Here is a 17,371-nt window from a genome sequence, read left to right as displayed (position 1 = left end):
AAGAAATTCCACAAATTAACTTTCGACAAGGCACACCTGATAATTGGAAACCAATCCAGGTAACTACGTCATGAAGCTGATTGAGAGAATGCCAAGAGTGTGCAAAGCTGTCAAAGCAAAAGGTACTTTTTTATGAAGGTATTATTGGTGCAAAAGGTTTGAGCACCTGTAACAGTGGAATTTGTAGTTGTGTACAGTGATTGTGTATGTGTATCAGTAAATTTGAGGTCATATACTCTATGAGTTGTGTACTTGTAGGTTTTTTTATCTCCACAAATACAATACAGTACTTACAAATTCACAAATTTTTCATTACAGGTACACAAATCCCATTTTACATATTTCATATTGTTGTAGTATACATATATATCAGTGTACACAACTACAAATTCCACTGTTACAGGTGCTCAAACCTTTTGCACCAGTAATAACTTAATACTTTTTTGTTCAATACATAATTTCATGTGTTCTTTCTTAGTTTGGATGTCTTCAGTATTGATCTACAATGTAGAAAATAATAAAAATAAAGATAAAAACATTGAATGAGAAGATGTGTCCAAACTTTGAGTAGTAGTGTGTACTTCAAAAATGTTGCACTTATTGTGTAACAGTGCATCTGAGGAATATATGGGTAAATTCATACATGTAAAGTAGTAGTTATTTTGTTCTCTACAATTTTAACTACTTACAATAATGAGTTTGCATAGAAACTAGGGCTGTCAAACGATTAATTTTTTTAATCGCGATTAATCGCATTTTGTCCATAGTTAACTCGTGATTAATCGCAATTTTTTGGGCACATTTTTTTCTGTTCTAAATGTACCTTAGTGTACTTTTTTCATGTTCTTAATACTTTTAACAACATAAGAAAGGGCAAATATGCCTGCTTTATGAAAATGTTTATTCAACACTTCAAATCATGCAGGACAATAAAAGGCTAAAAAAATATCACCTCACCCTAAATGGGATCAAAACATGGTGATGTCAGCTTTTGGCGAGGGGGGGGCGGGGGCTCTCTGCATCTGCCATATGTTTGGCTTGCAAATGATATTATAGTCTCAACGTACTTCAGTGGTAACTCATTTCATGTCAACAGTACATGCAGATAACTTTTGTCCTATGGACTGAACCATCTGGCAGTGTTTTGAAAGTGAATTTGCCTTTCGTAAGTCCGTTCTCCATTTCCTTTCACTTTCGCTTTTCAGCCCACCGTGTTAAGAAAATTAATGGCGTTAAGAGGATGTTGCGTTATTAACGCGTTATTAAGTTAACTTTGACAGCCCTAACAGAAACAAATTAAATATATAAGATAAATAACAAAATTGTTGAGTTACAACATTGATACGGGTTGAAATGCTGCCCCCTGTTCGTTTGAAGCAGGTGACTGGAAATTGCACAAAGCTCCTTTAAGGTCAGTTACATGAGAGTAGTTTGTAGTAGTTTCTGCATTCAGTTCACGTTTGCCCAAAACATGAACGAGTTCATGAACGATCTTTAATTGAACGCGTTCAGGCACAACACTGCTCCCATATATGTTAAGGGGCCAGTTGTGACTCCTAATTGGTGTGCGTTTAAGGACACTGGGAATAATACACTCTTTGTAAGACTGATTTTGTCGCCTGAGGTCATGCCAAATTGTAATATAGTGTCCATGCACGTTGGGATCGAAACCTCAGGATCAAATAGGAACAACAAGAGGTCATCCACGTATAACAAATCTGTGGTCACCTGTCCGCCCCTAGTGATACCGATTATTTCATTGTTTTGCCTCAAAGCTATAGCTAGTGGTTCAATAGAAAGATCGAAAAGGAGAGGGGACAGTGGACACACCTTTAAAGATCCAGAGACACGTGTGTATGTGTGTGTGCACGCGTATGCGCACGCACGTGTGTGTGTGTGTGTGTGTGTTGAGCTGCATGGTAGTTTGTTTCTCACTTTTGTGTCTTTCCAGCACACTACAGATGGCTATATGGTTGTCTGCCTGAATGTCTCACTATGTGTCTTTGTATTGCTGTCTCTGCAAGTTAAAGGTGCAATATGTAAGAATTAGTCTCTTGCCAATTTCAAACGAAAAGGGGAACCATATCAACAAAGTAGCCACTAACTGCTATAGCTACTGTTAGCTCAGATAGCCATGCAGTTAGGTATCCTATTTCCTTATCAGCTCAGACTGGAAGCTCAGAGCACCAGGCAAGTGGTGGTGTTGTTTACACCACTAGCACACAGGTACAGTACCTTCCGGAGTTAGGCTCCTGACTCTAATGACAATGACGACATGGTTGGTCCAGGTAGGGAAGAGAGAGGCGTAAAGCAGGAGAGAAGCAAGAAGGCAGTCGGGCATGAGTCGGCACCAACCTCCGGAGGCCTGAACTATACTAATCAGACTAACCTCTCTTTTTAGGTATGAAGTGGTAGGACAGGCCTGGGCTAGCTGGTTAGCATGCTGACATCCGTAGATATCTTCACAACACAGAAAACGGATGTCTTTGACATAACGTCAACACTGTAATTTATATATTCAGAGTTTGTCCATGATATTAGGTCTGTTCTTGCATATTTCAAACTAAAATTCTTACATAAAGCACCTTTACATTTTAAAATGAACTTTGTTCAGCAGAGTGTTTTAAAACAACTACAGTTACTTGTATTACTCAAATTTACAGTTAAAGCTACATTAAGCGATTTTTTTTAACACCAAAGGGCAGTAGTAACTCACAGTCATTAGTCTTATATAGTCCAGTATATTAACTAATCAAGTTTATAGCCATTGGGGTTTATTATTATTATTATTATTGGCAGTATGAAAACATGGACAGCTATACAACCCCAAAAGTGATGCCAAAACATCTTGACTGTCCTGCTGCATCATAGGTCACACATCTCTCCCACTTAGTGTTAGCAGATGGTACAGGGAAGGGAAGGGAAGGGGTACAGGGCATTGGCCAGGGCAAAAACTCAAGTGCATGTTAAATAAAGAAATATTCTCCAAAGATGCTGTATTAGGGATATTTTGGCTTCACGTTTGCACAGGGGAGGAAGTGGAAACATGTTATCCATCTTAATATACTGTAGGTCTTTCACATCAGGGGTTTGCTTCAATAACTAACTCAAGGGTGCTGGCACTGTAGTTATCTGCTGGGCCCCTACTGGCCTCCTGGTACTGCTCTACTCTAGTAGTTTAGTGCAATATGTGCAGTAACCCCCTACTAGAATGTTCCATTATTCAGCATTAACAAAGTTGGCTTAAGGTTTACTAGGAGCTGTTATCATACCAAAGGTGCAGCAAAATACTGACAAATGACTAACTGTAGATGATAAAAGATGAATTATTGTGAAAATGCTCTCTGTTAGTTTCATCATCACAATTTATTCTGGTTAACTTTCACAATAATAAGTAAAATATCTCAGAATATAGGCTTGGGATACTATGAGTAAAGGAAACATACTTCTATGATTGCATTTCTATGTTGATATTGGCTCTCTTGTAGTCTTGGCTTGAATAGTCTTAAACTGCACATTGGGCCTTAATTAAACCAGTAAATAAAGCACTATGACATTTAATTTAGAATTATGAAATTATGCATCATGTATGAATATGACACAGTTGGGTTAAAATAATCAATATTAGTAAAATTTCAGTCCATTTTGGAAATTATAGTGGATTTAGAAAGGCTAAGTCAGACTCCTTACTGTTTGCTGGAAATGAGTCATCCAGATGAATCTCTTGTCATGTGCTTAATGAGAGATTGTGTTAAGTTTTATTCATTGAGAAGAGCAGGTCATTTGGCTCAGTTTTTAACAATTATATCGCTTAATGGAGCTTTAAGACTAGACTTTGGTAGATATACTGTATGACTCCTGTTGCTTTACTATAGCATAGTAGAACCAGAGACTTATTTCAATTTCTACAAGTTTGAATCAGGAAAACGCTTTATTATGAATTAAGTGCTGGTTGAATTATAAACTAAACTTCTGCAAAGATTATCAGTCAATATCTTCTCACATGTCTCTGCTTCTAGTATGATCTAACTGTTGTCATGTAGTGTTTTTTTCCTCCATTATCTCAGTGAAAGTATACAACAAATGGTATTTCAATGGTGGGGTCAGTTCATAAAAGAAATAACTCAAGTGCTCACAATCATTTGGCATTTAAAAAATTCATTGCATTCAAATCATGAAACAAAAATAAAGTAATGATTACTCAGTGACAAAAAAGTTGCTGATACATTACCATATTGCACTAAAGTGAACTGAGCCCAGACCTAGTTATTGATAACAATTTTATACCACATAATGAACAAGGTTTCAGGCATCTTAATAACATTAGCCTTCAATAATAACTAATTGATACAATACAAGGTTTGCTATTGACAAGCTTGCTTTATTTAATTAGGCTCAAAATAGCACATAATAAGCAATAATGTCACCACCTTTACGTTATTGCAACATTACAATAATGTAAAAGTTCTTCCTGCTGGATTGTATAATCAGCAAATGACTTTTTCAAACAAAAAAGCTCTGGTGGTATGAGAGGAAAGCCCCAAAACCAACCACTAGGCTGGATGCACAAACATCAGAGTTGTCTACAGATTTAGGTACACAGATAAGCTATAACAAGCCATACTTTGTATCTAGACAGTATTTTCTTCATTAACACTAAACAAACAATTATACCCCATAAGAAACGATGCACCTAAGATGGTCTAATTAGACACCATATATAGAAACCGACACAGTTTTACAAGATCATAATTAAGTTCATTTGACACAATTCTAACCTTACTACCAAATTATGCTGTAATTTGACATAACATTTAATGCTACCAACATGCTACCTTTGATATCTTAATTAGACAGGACAGGCTGTAAATGGACAAATGTAATGCCATATCATGTCAGGTTGTAATGTCTTCTGATGCAGTCTGATGAGGTATATGATATAATTATAAATGGTGACCTATAGGTAAATCACATCTTTAAGCATGTATATGTGTGAGATATACATAGACATATCCAATATGGCATAAAATTGATTAGATCCACCTCAGGTATTAATAGTTATATAATCCCAAAGTTGCATAATAAATTCTTCAGCTGGAAGTAGCTTAAGAATGAGCCGTCCCGTCTCATCCTACTTTATGTTCGTTAATTTTCTATTTCTCTTTTGTCACAAAGGTTAAGACACAGAAACCACTTGGTTATGGTTAGGAAAACATCATGGTTTGGCCTAAAATACCTCTTTTGGTCACAACAAACACAGCTGGAAATGTACAGAGGTTTCCTTCCTGTTGTCACCACAAACCTAGCGAGAGATGGCCCAACACACTTAAAAATGCCAAAATGCTGACTCAAACTCGAGCCACCTGTATGGCAGGCTCGTCACATATAACTCCACCACAATCCCTTCCACCACCCAAATGTGAAAGTAATAAACATGGCTACCAGGTTGAAAACTTGTGATGAGAGAGGGTGTCCTGCCCAGTAAGATAAAGGTAAAGGTTTTGTTCATGAGATGGCCACCATGTAGATCATAACTGTGTAAAAGGCCTCTCCTTTTTATATCAATTATTGCAGGATACACACTCAACCACAGTGTACTGAAAGCCAATGGTGGGCTAAGACTCTCAACACTCCTCAATAACCTGCTATCTAGTACAGTAGAGAGAGCAAGTGGAGGAGGCTCTTGTAGTCTGTGTCGTGTAAATGACCTGCAGTGGCAGCTGGACCGCATTAAGTTTCCCCTTTCAAAGATCAAGCCCAGAGAGTTGGTAGAGAAGATTATAGTTAGTGATTTGCCTGCAGGAAGCTGAATTATTTCTGCTACCCAATGATGGATACCCAAAGTGTATACTAAATAAATTTAAAAAAGGGAGAGACCCTGCGTGAAATAAGATATCACCCAGAACTAGACAGGGTTTAGTTTCACCCTCATATATTCTACCAATGGTACTAGTCTCTCCACCCAGTTAATAAGTTAATTCTCACCATACCAGAATCCCTGACTGACTGAATTTCAGATCATAGAAAAGGTCCTCTATGCATGAGAATAGTGATTTGCTGAGTGAATGTAATCAGGCTCAAAGCAAGGTCAGAGCATATTAAATCTGAATCATTTTGAATCCCTTATTGAATCGAATTTGGTTGAGTTTTTTAAAAATGTTTTAGTAAAGTTAAACAGGTGTAGCTTTTTTACTTTTGCACACTTTATTCCTCAAATGGGCTCTAATGTAACAATTTGGAGTATTTGGGTGCATTAATCAACTGTATTATTGGCCATATGTCAGTTTACAGACCCAGTTGCAGTTTTCTGTATATGTTTGTGGTGTTTCCCTCCTTTTGGCTTGTTTACAACTGTCAATGAACCTGAGCTTGCAAAGATAACATTAACCACAATTTTTTATTTAGGAAAGTATTTCACGACAATTGAGTTGTTAGATATAATCTGTAGCTGGGGATGGTTGAAACTTTAACAGGCAAAAACAATGGTCAGTGCTAGCTAACAATGGGACAAGAGTTTATACAGTGTACTTTGCTAATATTAATGCTTAAGGAGAGAGAAATTATTCAATAACAGATTTGTAATTTATCAACCAAGAACCAGCTATCAGAACCCAACCCTATAGCTTTGGTGTTAAAAACATTCAACTTTATAAAGACTCAACATTCATATTCCCAGGGTTATTCTGCAGGCTGATCTTAGCCTCTGAGAGACTCTTCTGAGTTTGCTGCTCAGAAAAGAGAAGAATTACAGCTTCATGTATTCTGTTCATGCTAAGGATGAAAAATGTATGCTGCTGACATGCATACCAGCAGGAGAACTGAAAACAACTGAACCTAACAGCTACTGTGTTCATGTAGAAATGCGGTGAACCTGGCGGTGTTAAAGTTGAACGAGCAGGGGCTGCTGGACAAACTGAAAAACAAGTGGTGGTATGACAAGGGAGAATGCGGCAGCGGAGGAGGGGAGAGCAAGGTTAATACACACACACACACACACACACACACACACACACACACACACACACACACAGAAACACACACAAATGAAGGTGACACTGGGTTAACAGGTGTTAAAACAAATATAAAGAAGAAGCACAGTTACAATGCCACATGTGAAGGCAAAAGGCAGCAATGTCAGCAATACTATACTATATACTAGTTCTAGCCTTTCAGAGAAGAAGAAAAAAAAAAAAATTCATAGATGTTACATTCAGTAACGACACTAGATTTAACAGTTTCTGAAAAGCATCCCCAACAGGTAGCATTGTAGTCTGTGCTGCTTCTTCCACCAATGTGTTGTACCCTGTTTGGTGGAGGTCAGAAATGAGGCAGCCGTCAAGGGCAAGGCCAACGCGGGTGACCTCACACCAGATGGCAGCAACACTGCAGGAGAAGAGCTGTTGATACAAAGTTTGGGCACCCAGACCAAACTCTGTTTATCTGTGGCTCTGGCCTGGAAGAATACTGCTTCTAAAAAAGGCAGAAAGGCTTTTCACTGCAGCGCCTCTCATTCTTTGTCTTAGGGGCCAAACAGAGGGGCCCTGACAACATAGTACCTCATTGTAAACAGCTTTATTTCATTGATTATGGTGAAAGCAAACCTAATGGTCTACACAGTCTTCCTAGAGGCTATGATAATCTCTGCAATACAACATGTTAGCATATAGCATTTGACAATATATGCAAGATCATTTAAATTTGCAAGCATTCGCTCAAAACGGTCATGTTAAAATGATTTGTTCATGCATTTTGGCTAGTCCTTAAATGTAATGATTTTCATGTGGCAAATCAATTGAAAGGCAACTGTTGTTTTATTAATGACAGATAATGTTCCTGCAAATAAAACAACATTAGTGGGCCCTGTCTTGTTTGCTAGACCAGAGACCAGAGATATGAGAACCGCTGCCCAATTAATAACATAAGATAACATTGATAATGATGTTATTTATGTTATTCCCATTGAAGAGTGCCAGTAAACCTTGCCGTATTGAAACTGAATGAGCAAGGGACCCTAGACAAGATGAAAAACAAGTGGTGGTACGATAAAGGAGAGTGTGGCTTCAAGGATTCCACCAATAAGGTTAGTTGTATATGTCTGTGAATCAATCAAGCACACTGTCTCTTCACACATTTAACATGCACCTTAATGTTGGATTTCTATGTGTCGTGAAATGAAACCAAATCCCTGTTTAAGATTACAGTATTCCTTTGTGTCTATATGTGTGTCTGTATTTGTGTATGTGTTTTATCAATTATTTCTCTTTCTTTTTTAACACATAAGTTAATGTCTGTCTACTTGAGTTTACAAGGGCTTGTCTAAAAACTAAGAGGAGAAAATTAGATTCATTGTAAATAATCACACATTAGATACACAGAGAAGTTGATGTGTTGTAACACCTTACAGGGAGTAATGAAAGAGATAATGAAGGTAATGGCCGAAGGTTAATACTGGTGGGCTAGACCGTAGGGCACTGGGACCACCCAATCCAGATGTATATCAATGACATGGTAAGGGAAAAAAGTATGGCAAATGAGTAAGAGAGGGGAGGAAGTGGGAGATTTGAGAGAAAAGTCAGAGCTAAGATGCTTTGGAGCTAGGCTTCAAAGATGCCTTATAACACTGGGCAACAGGACTGCAATTAAAACTAGCTTTTCATTGTACATTGTTACTATTTAAAATATCTTTTAATGAAGAAGCTATAGATGTTTATTAAATTGGTTGCATGTAATATCCTAATACAGAAAGAAAAAATAAAACCTCAGGTTTAAGGCTTTAAGGTCCCAGTTACACAAGCAACATAATATTTTTAAACAAAAAATAGTGAATAAATAAATTAATTAATTAATTAATTGATTGATTGATTGATTGATTGATAAAGTAACACATGATCTGAGAACTATGTTGACAACAATCCTTCTGTAAAGAGCCAAGAAACACGCAAGATCATCTTGGAACCCCCCATAGCATAATAAGAAGCGTACGTTGCTTTTTGTGAGGGCTGATGACAGCAAAGAGCTAGGTGGTACCTTAAAGCTCTCAGCAGGCCAAAGATGACTGACAGAAGCATACCTTATACACAAACAAGCAAACAACAAAATACAGCTGATGTAACTATAAAGCTAAATACAGCCTTTTTATGGTGGAGGGTGCTCCTACTATAGATATTCTAAAATCTTATTTGTGTTGCTGAAATAAAGGAGATGCCTGCTTTAAAAAGTTGTATGATCAGGTAGGGCAGTAGATTTCTCACTGCATGGTGGTAGAGAGAGAGATATTCAAATTGAATGCTTGGCAGAAATACTAGAGATGCCGCAGAACTGAATGCACTGTCAACACCTTACAGACCAGTCAGTGAAACATGCCAATTTCCTGCAAAGTATTTGTACATAGGCCTTAAAAACAATGCATGGAAGCAGCCTATGAGAGAAATATTCTGCATATGTCCAGATCAATCATTTTACATTTTGTATTGACAAGAGGAAGTCAGCAGCACTGAACAGGGCAGTTTTGCAGGAATTTGTCAAAACCTATATTGTCCCTGTATTGTATTTGTCACAGGCTTGGTGTCTATAATGTGAACTGTCCCAAAAGCCTTTTTTTAAGTTTACTCAAGTAACAGATAGCATAGCATGGTAAATTAACCTTTAGTTAAAAAATAGGTATAAATGTAATTGCAGCAACAATACTTTCCACTCATATCTTGGGAACTTTGATTTGAAAGAGAACATATTTTATTTATTAATAGGTCTATTTATATTATTTGTTAATGTCCATTGCTCTTTCTATTTATTTAATATATTTAATAGGGACAGTGTACAGATGGAATGTCAACATCAGTGAGTGCAGAGCTGAGCTTTTCACAGACTTTTTAAGTAATTTGCTTTATTCCTAATAAAGCTGCAACTCCTGACATGTATCTGTCATTGTGGTTTGTAGCAGTTAAAGAGAAAGTTTATCCAAATGCAGTGAAGCAAAATGGTATGGTACAATCTTTTTTAAAGGATATTCCGTAGTTACTACTTAACTCTACATTTTATTTCTTTAGTAGCATTTGCCCCTCTGGCGTTTTTTAGTGTTTGTAAGTTGTAATGATCTTAACCATAATTTTAACATGTTAGAGTACTATAAATACTTTATACATCGCAGAGCATACAATGCCAGCAAATTAACTCTAAGGGGACATTCAGATCAAACAAGAGTTATTCGTGCATATAGATTACATCCAAAGACAACAATGAAATGATACAAATTAACTCAAATTCATGGTCGGCCAGCAAGAATGAGATGAAGTTTGCATCATTCGCACAATTTGTGAACTGAAAATACTGAACTCAAGCAAAGATTTTGTATGGTGCTGTATTGCGAAAAGCCGATCGCCATTGACATTCACACTGATGTCATGACGTTGACGTCACTAATGTCCAGACGTTCATCAACAGCCGTGGCGTAGAGGATAATAATCACTGATCATGGCCGTTTGCAGACACCCAGAGCTGTACAGTAACCCATCTACTCCTGCCGAGACAGGACAAAAAAGGAGGAAAGAGCACAAGTAAGTCGGACTACCTGGTAAGTCATGGAAATACACTATATTGCCCAAAGTATTCACTCACCCATCCAAATAATTGAAATCAGGTGTTCCAATCACTTCCATGGCCACAGTTGTATAAAATCAAGCACCTAGGCATGCAGACTGTTTCTATTTGACATTTGTGAAAGAATGGAGCTCTCAGGAGCTCAGTGAATTCCAGCATGGTACTGTGATAGGATGCCACCTGTGCAACAAGTCCAGTCGTGAAATGTTCTCGCTCCTAAATATTCCACAGTCAACTGTCAGTGGTATTATAACAAAGTGGAAGAGATTGGGAACGACAACAACTCAGCCACAAAGTGGTAGGTCACGTAAGACACTGGAGCGGGGTCAGCAGAGATCGCCAACTTTCTGCAGAGTCAATCGCTACAGACCTCCAAACTTCATGTGACCTTCAGATGTGGCCTTTCATGTGCAATGCAAAGCATTGGATGCAGTGGTTTAAACAACTGGACTCTGGACCAGTTGAGACGCGTTCTCTGGAGTGACGAATCGCACTTCTCCATCTGGCAATCTGATGGATAAGTCTGGGTTCGGCGGTTGCCAGGAGAACGGTACTTGTCAGACTGCATTGTGCCAAGTGTAAAGTTTGGTGGAGGGGGTATTATGGTGTGGGGTTGTTTTTTAGGAGCTGAAAGTTCCAGTGAAAGGAACTCTGAATGCTTCAGCATACCAAGAGATGTTGGACAATTCCATGCTCCCAACTTTGTGGGAACAGATTGGGGGGGGCCCCTTCCTGTTCCAACATGACTGTGCACCAGTGCACAAAGCAAGGTCCATAAAGACATGGATGAGAGAGTTTGGTGTGGATGAGCTTGACTGGCCTGCACAGAGTCCTGGCCTCAACCTGATAGAACACCTTTGGGATGAATTAGAGCAGAGACTGAGAGCCAGGCCTTCCCGTCCAACATCCGTGTGTGCCCTCACAAATGTGCTTCTGGAGAAAGGTAAAAAATTCGCATAAACACTCCTAAACCTTGTGGAAAGCCTTCCCAGAAGAGTTGAAGCTGTTATAGCTGCAAAAGGTGGACCGACGTCATATTAAACCCTATGGATTAAGAATGGGATGTCACTTAAGTTCTTATGCGAATCAAGGCAGGTGAGCGAATACTTTTGGCAATATAATGTATGTCTCAACACAGCGCAGCCTTGATCGATCCGAACTCTATCTAGTGAATGAGCATTTTAAAAGTTGTATGCTTGTTGTCTACATGACCAACCTGACATTTCAGGCTTTTTACAAGGTGACATTATGATGTTAGTTCTGCGTGCTTTTGATCCATTTAGAGCAGTCAGCCCACAGCAAAAGCACTTTGTTTTGGGTTCATACAGATGTGGTAAAACAGGTTAATTCAGTCTATGTCTACTTGCTGATCTCAGTTACTGTTTATATTGATTTTAACACAACTATTAAGAAACTGCCACTCTCTGGAGATGGATGGACCTTAATGGTGCACTCAGACCAAACATGAAGAGAATATTCACCTTGTGTTAATGGAGTTTCTCAATGGATAGCAGAGGTCATGCGCCTTCTGGTTTGCCCTGTGGGACCATGGGAAAAACTTTTTTTTAATCCCATTGGAATTGTATCTTTTCTAGGCCGAGTTGGTGATGTTGAGGATGATGATGAATGTTGCACAAGGTGATGTAGTTCACTGAGTGGTTTATAAAAAACTAGATGGAATTTACTTTATTTATAACAAACTGCGACTTTCTTGAATAGGAAAATTATCTTTTAAATTGACATGCGTCATATGTGTGATGCATGACACAATTCAAATGGTATCAAAATATTATTTGTCTCTCCCCATTGACTACTGTACAATATCTTTTCCAAAATAAGGTGCTATGTGGTTCACCAGAAGGGGCACCAAAATTACAACATTTTAATGCCACCTTGTAAAAAGCCTGAATTTTATCAGGCCTTTATCAGGTCTGTTGGCAAACCTACAAGTAAACAACTTTTAAGTTGCTAGTTTCTTGAATGTAGTTCAGAATGATCAGTCCTATGCTGTTCTGCGACTTACAGTATGACCATGGCAGGTGGACCAACTTCCTCACTCACTCAAGACAAAGCTCCAGAGCTTGATTAAACTTTGTCTTGCCTCGGTATTGTACAAGTCTATTTGTCCACAAACGGCCAAGATTAGTGGTTATTATCTTCTCCTCCATTGCTTGTTGATGAATGTCCTTATATCAACACATTAATGTCATGACATCATTTATTGTACAAAAAAAAATCAAATATCATGCAGCCCTAGAGTTAATTTCAATGTCTCTGCCGTACCCGGATTTGTGTGTGCAGCAGTGTTGTCTGCATTCATTTTTAAGTCTACATCAGAGCACTGTTGAGGTAGATCATGAATATATAGGCTAAACAACACCTAACAGCAATCTTGTAGAACACCATTATACACATTTGTACGCAGTCTGTCACAAACATTTCTAAAATTGCTAATTCCTTTATTAAGCCTTTGATTAAGCCATTTGATTTGCTTCATCAGCATACCAGTTTTGGTGGGATGACTGGTGAAAATTGCTTATATTAAGAAATGCTGTCACTTGTTTGATGACATCTGTCTCTCCATATGAGAGTATTGGCAGTATACTTAATAGGCTTATTGTTACTGGCATCTAGGCAGCCTCCACATTGATTGACAGGTGTGATAGTGATACATTTCCAGTCATCAGCGAAGGAGCTTTATGTAACTCTGTGGATGTCTCTTGCTTCTCTCAGAGCCATTCTGTACTGAGTATTACTGTCAGAGTGATTGTTATTTTATGTGCTAACTCTGTGCTCTACCCCATATCTTTGGGCACATGGAGCGCTACGCTACAGACACAAGCAGCATGACGAGGCCCTGAACATCTATTTTCTGCACTGAGTGTTATTTAGCCATGACATCCTACGTGTACAATACAAGTACTGAAAAATAATAGCAACAGAGGAGAAAAAATACTGCTGGGATCTGAGCATGTATCTCTGTGCCATGTATTTATTGATAAATTCACAACCACAAATTATATGCAAATTTCTGTACTTCCGTAGATATTCTGTATTATACCAACGAAAGCACCTCAGCTGAACCTTCAAAGTGCCCTCTAGAGTTCTCAGCTAGAGCTCCCAGCTGGACTTCCTGATAACAGTTACCTAATAGACAACAGTTTATTCATTTTGAAAGAACAATCAGGAAACCCCAACGTTCTGCTTTCTGCCCCAATTCTACACTCAGCTACTCAATTACAGTTAGTCACGTGAAACCAGGGTATAAGGGCTGACTCTGTGGACTAGCCAAATATAGGGATGACAGGACGTTATGTTATATAAGTATCATATATATTGATTGTTTTATGTAGTCATTGTGGCACTAGAAATGCTAATTAATATATATATATATATATATATATATATATATATATATATATATTTTTTTTTTTTTTTTTTTTTAACATCACCTGTAAGGGGGAGTAAAGGAAAGTCACTAATATGATACAGTGAGCACAGAGGTGGTGAACCATAGACCGAGAGTGGGCTGTAGGTTAACCAAGTATAGATAGGAAATAGAAAAGTGCTGGTCATGCAGTTACTATTTTATGGCCATATGTTGATGATGATGTAGGCTGCAGGCTGTAACTGGCTGTTGGGCACAGTAATGCATGACAAGCTAGCCAGATACGTGTTTGACCAGCCAATTTTAAGTGCTGATATACTTGCTTTTGAGCATGTGCATGATGGCTACCATGCAACAAAGCACACATCCGTCACACCAAACCCTTTCAGTGACGCTGGCTGAAGTGTAGTGTTAAATTAAAGTTGAATTTAAAACTGATGATACAGTATATATGACATTTTCCATTGTTTCTGTCGTTTATCATAACATATTTAACTGCTGAGTTCTGTAATCATAGTGACACCACTAAAATGAAGTCAGATGGGCCAAGAAACCAGAACAGTCAGATGGACATTTTTTCACCCATTTCCTGTTATTAATAAGGAATAATTATTTACATTTTGGCTGCCCTTACTTGTAGCTTGCCCTCAAAATAAAGTAGTTGAGATAATCTGGAGAAACTTTTGGCATGTTTACAGGCTATCATGTTGTGTCACTGTATATGTTTGTGGCCTGTTAGGACCTATTTCTTGTGATGTACCAACATTCAGAGATTTCAGCAATTACTTTATTATGTGCAAAATTGTAAATCTCATTAAGGCAATGTCTAGAACTGCATGTAAAGAAAACTTAATTGTGACTAAGTAAGTAATTTACACAAAAACAGTACATACAAGGCTATACACTGACGTATACACAGTAAAACCAGTAGAGAAGAACAACGTTGAAAATGCATATGAATACGTTAAGGTCACCTTTATTCTGTGAGAAAATTAAATAGTTCACTGATGCTGTTTCAGTCATTAACATTTGCAGTTAATATAACATCTCACAAAACATTTCTCTGTCGGCCTGCCCCTTTTTTCCCCTCTGTGCGTTTTTACCAGGAGAAGACCAGCGCTCTGTCTCTCAGTAATGTAGCGGGAGTCTTCTACATCTTGGTTGGAGGTCTGGGTCTTGCCATGATGGTTGCACTGGTAGAGTTCTGCTACAAGAGCCGTGCTGAGGCCAAAAAAATGAAGGTGAGTTTTGTTTTCAGATATCAGTTTTAAATCACATTCTACATACAACAATGACTGGGAATAACAATTAAGAACAATGACTCAAAATAACGACTTAGAACAGGAAAATATTTTAATTCTAATTATTGGAGTTAAATCTGATACCAGTTGAACTGAAGTTGACCGAATCTCCATTTGTGTGATGCTTAATGTTACTAGACAAATGACCTAATGTCTGCCAGTCTAGAAAGTCAGACAAGCTAAAATGCTGGTGGTAAATTTAATTGTAATTGCATAGTAGTTTTCTTATCTCATTTAAGTGAACTCAGTGTTATGTAATTAATAGTTTGCACATGATTTGCTGTCCATGAAGTAAGGTATCACTGAGATGTCAGTTTATTAGGAACACTTCCTATAGTAAATTTGGATATTGAAATTTGTGGTGCTGTTCATTTGCATTGTGTTGTACTTTATTATATTCATAAACACTGTGTTTGTAACATTTTCTCCACCCTATATAGATTATGGATGAGCAGCAAAAAAATGAATAATTCTTCAGTGTAGTGCAATAAATTCAAATGCAGAACAACCACAGCCTTTGGATGACCATCAATCGAGCTCTCTCTTAAAAAAATCAGAAACTGTTGAATCTAACTTTCAGGATACCAGGACTGACTGCAGGGCTCTTGGACTGGACTGCATTCGTTTTAGCTCAGTTGACCCAAAAAACTAGCAGCTGAGTGTGTAGGTGATCTAAAATGCACAAGAAGTCTAACCTTAAATGTATACTAGATGCATCATGTAGGCTGTCTGTGTGCTACAGAAGCAATAACCCCATCAATGAAGTCACTGTACTCAGAACTAGATGTTTCCTGAGCAACACAGCCCAAAAGACAGTGGTCTTACCAGGCTGAATTGATGACTTAAATACCATCAAAACTTTTATCTATTTATTTGGCAAAATTATTTCTAATATTAGTTAGCAAACATTTTAGGCATATACAGATAGAAAATGGATGATTAAGTCAATTACTTATAATCATAATTAATTAATAATGAATCAGGATATACTATTGCATATGAGCACAGAGGTGTGTTTTTACATCCGTGTATCTAAAGCAATACATCACATTCTACAAGATCATCATATGTCAGTAGTGTGGCTGTCCACAAAGGGCCAAGTGAAAAACATAACACAAAAAATCAGCTCTGTGTTGATGCATTATCTAGCTGAAAAGCGGGGAGAATTTTCTTTATCATCCTTCAGTTTATCACAAACATTCAACTTCACCACATCTGGAGATACATGGTTTTTACTGGACAGGAAAGGGAGGAATCCTACAAATCTGAATAGTAACTGTGTAGTGGAGTAATAGTTCTCATCTTGCTTCAAGACAGCCACCATCATCCCTGTAAGTCTGCAGTGTCTAGGCTGAATGACTACAGCACCTCGATCACATCAAAGACAACATCCCCGACAGCCTGGAACCTCACCAGTATGCATTCAGAACCCACAGATCCACAGATAATGTTCATTGTCTTCCACTCAGTCTGCACACACCTTGAGAATAAGATCACCTTCATCAAAACGTTGTTTCACAACACCCTGCAACTGGATAATTGACTTGCTCACAAACAGACCTCAGACAGTTGGAATTGGCATACCTCTTCTACATTAGTGCTCCACACTGGAACCCCTCAGGGCTATGTGCTCAGCCCCTTCCTGTTCACAACGTACAACCATGACTATATATACAATAGAGATGGACAAATTGATTACAAAAATTGATTGACCAGATGGTTGTGCGCAGCGTAGCTGATGGGAAGCTTTCGCTGGATGATGATTTTCTCTGACCAATCAGCAGGCGTACGTATCGCCTTGGCTCACTTGGAACCTCAGCAGAGGTGCGGCGATAAAAAAGGACCAGGTACTTTTCACACCTTTTCCCGGTGAAAAGTGGAAAAGCACGGGTCACTCCTTAGATATTAGGGTCGGAATTGCAACTCTGCCAGGGGAAACTACAACTCACAACAGCTCCACTGTTGGCTGGTTGTTTTTACGATGCATCCATAAGAAAACACAATGCCATGAGAACCCGACAACCACTGAACATACAGTTAGGAAATAATAATGGGTCAGTAACACTGACGGAGATATTCATGGCCC

The 17,371-nt window shown here is 38.2% G+C and overlaps 1 protein-coding gene across 4 annotated transcripts in view; it reads left to right on the top strand.

Moving 5' to 3' along the window:
• Positions 1-17,371, top strand: part of LOC115591152 (glutamate receptor 2-like) — a 79,721-nt gene that overhangs the window by 51,092 nt on the left and 11,258 nt on the right. For 2 of the 4 annotated variants that reach the window (XM_030432902.1, XM_030432889.1), the window contains exons 17-18: positions 7,966-8,080; positions 15,091-15,225. In XM_030432902.1, coding sequence (XP_030288762.1) covers positions 7,966-8,080; positions 15,091-15,225 — 250 coding nt within the window. Of the gene's footprint in view, positions 1-6,858; positions 6,974-7,965; positions 8,081-15,090; positions 15,226-17,371 lie in introns of all 4 variants that reach the window. The other 2 variants (XM_030432894.1, XM_030432879.1) reach the window with 1 other exon arrangement.

The sequence above is a fragment of the Sparus aurata genome, chromosome 1, assembly GCF_900880675.1.
Source record: "Sparus aurata chromosome 1, fSpaAur1.1, whole genome shotgun sequence".
Taxonomy (NCBI): domain Eukaryota; kingdom Metazoa; phylum Chordata; class Actinopteri; order Spariformes; family Sparidae; genus Sparus; species Sparus aurata.
The sequence above is the reverse complement of the archived record's forward strand: the minus strand, read 5'-3'. Positions and strand labels throughout refer to the sequence as shown.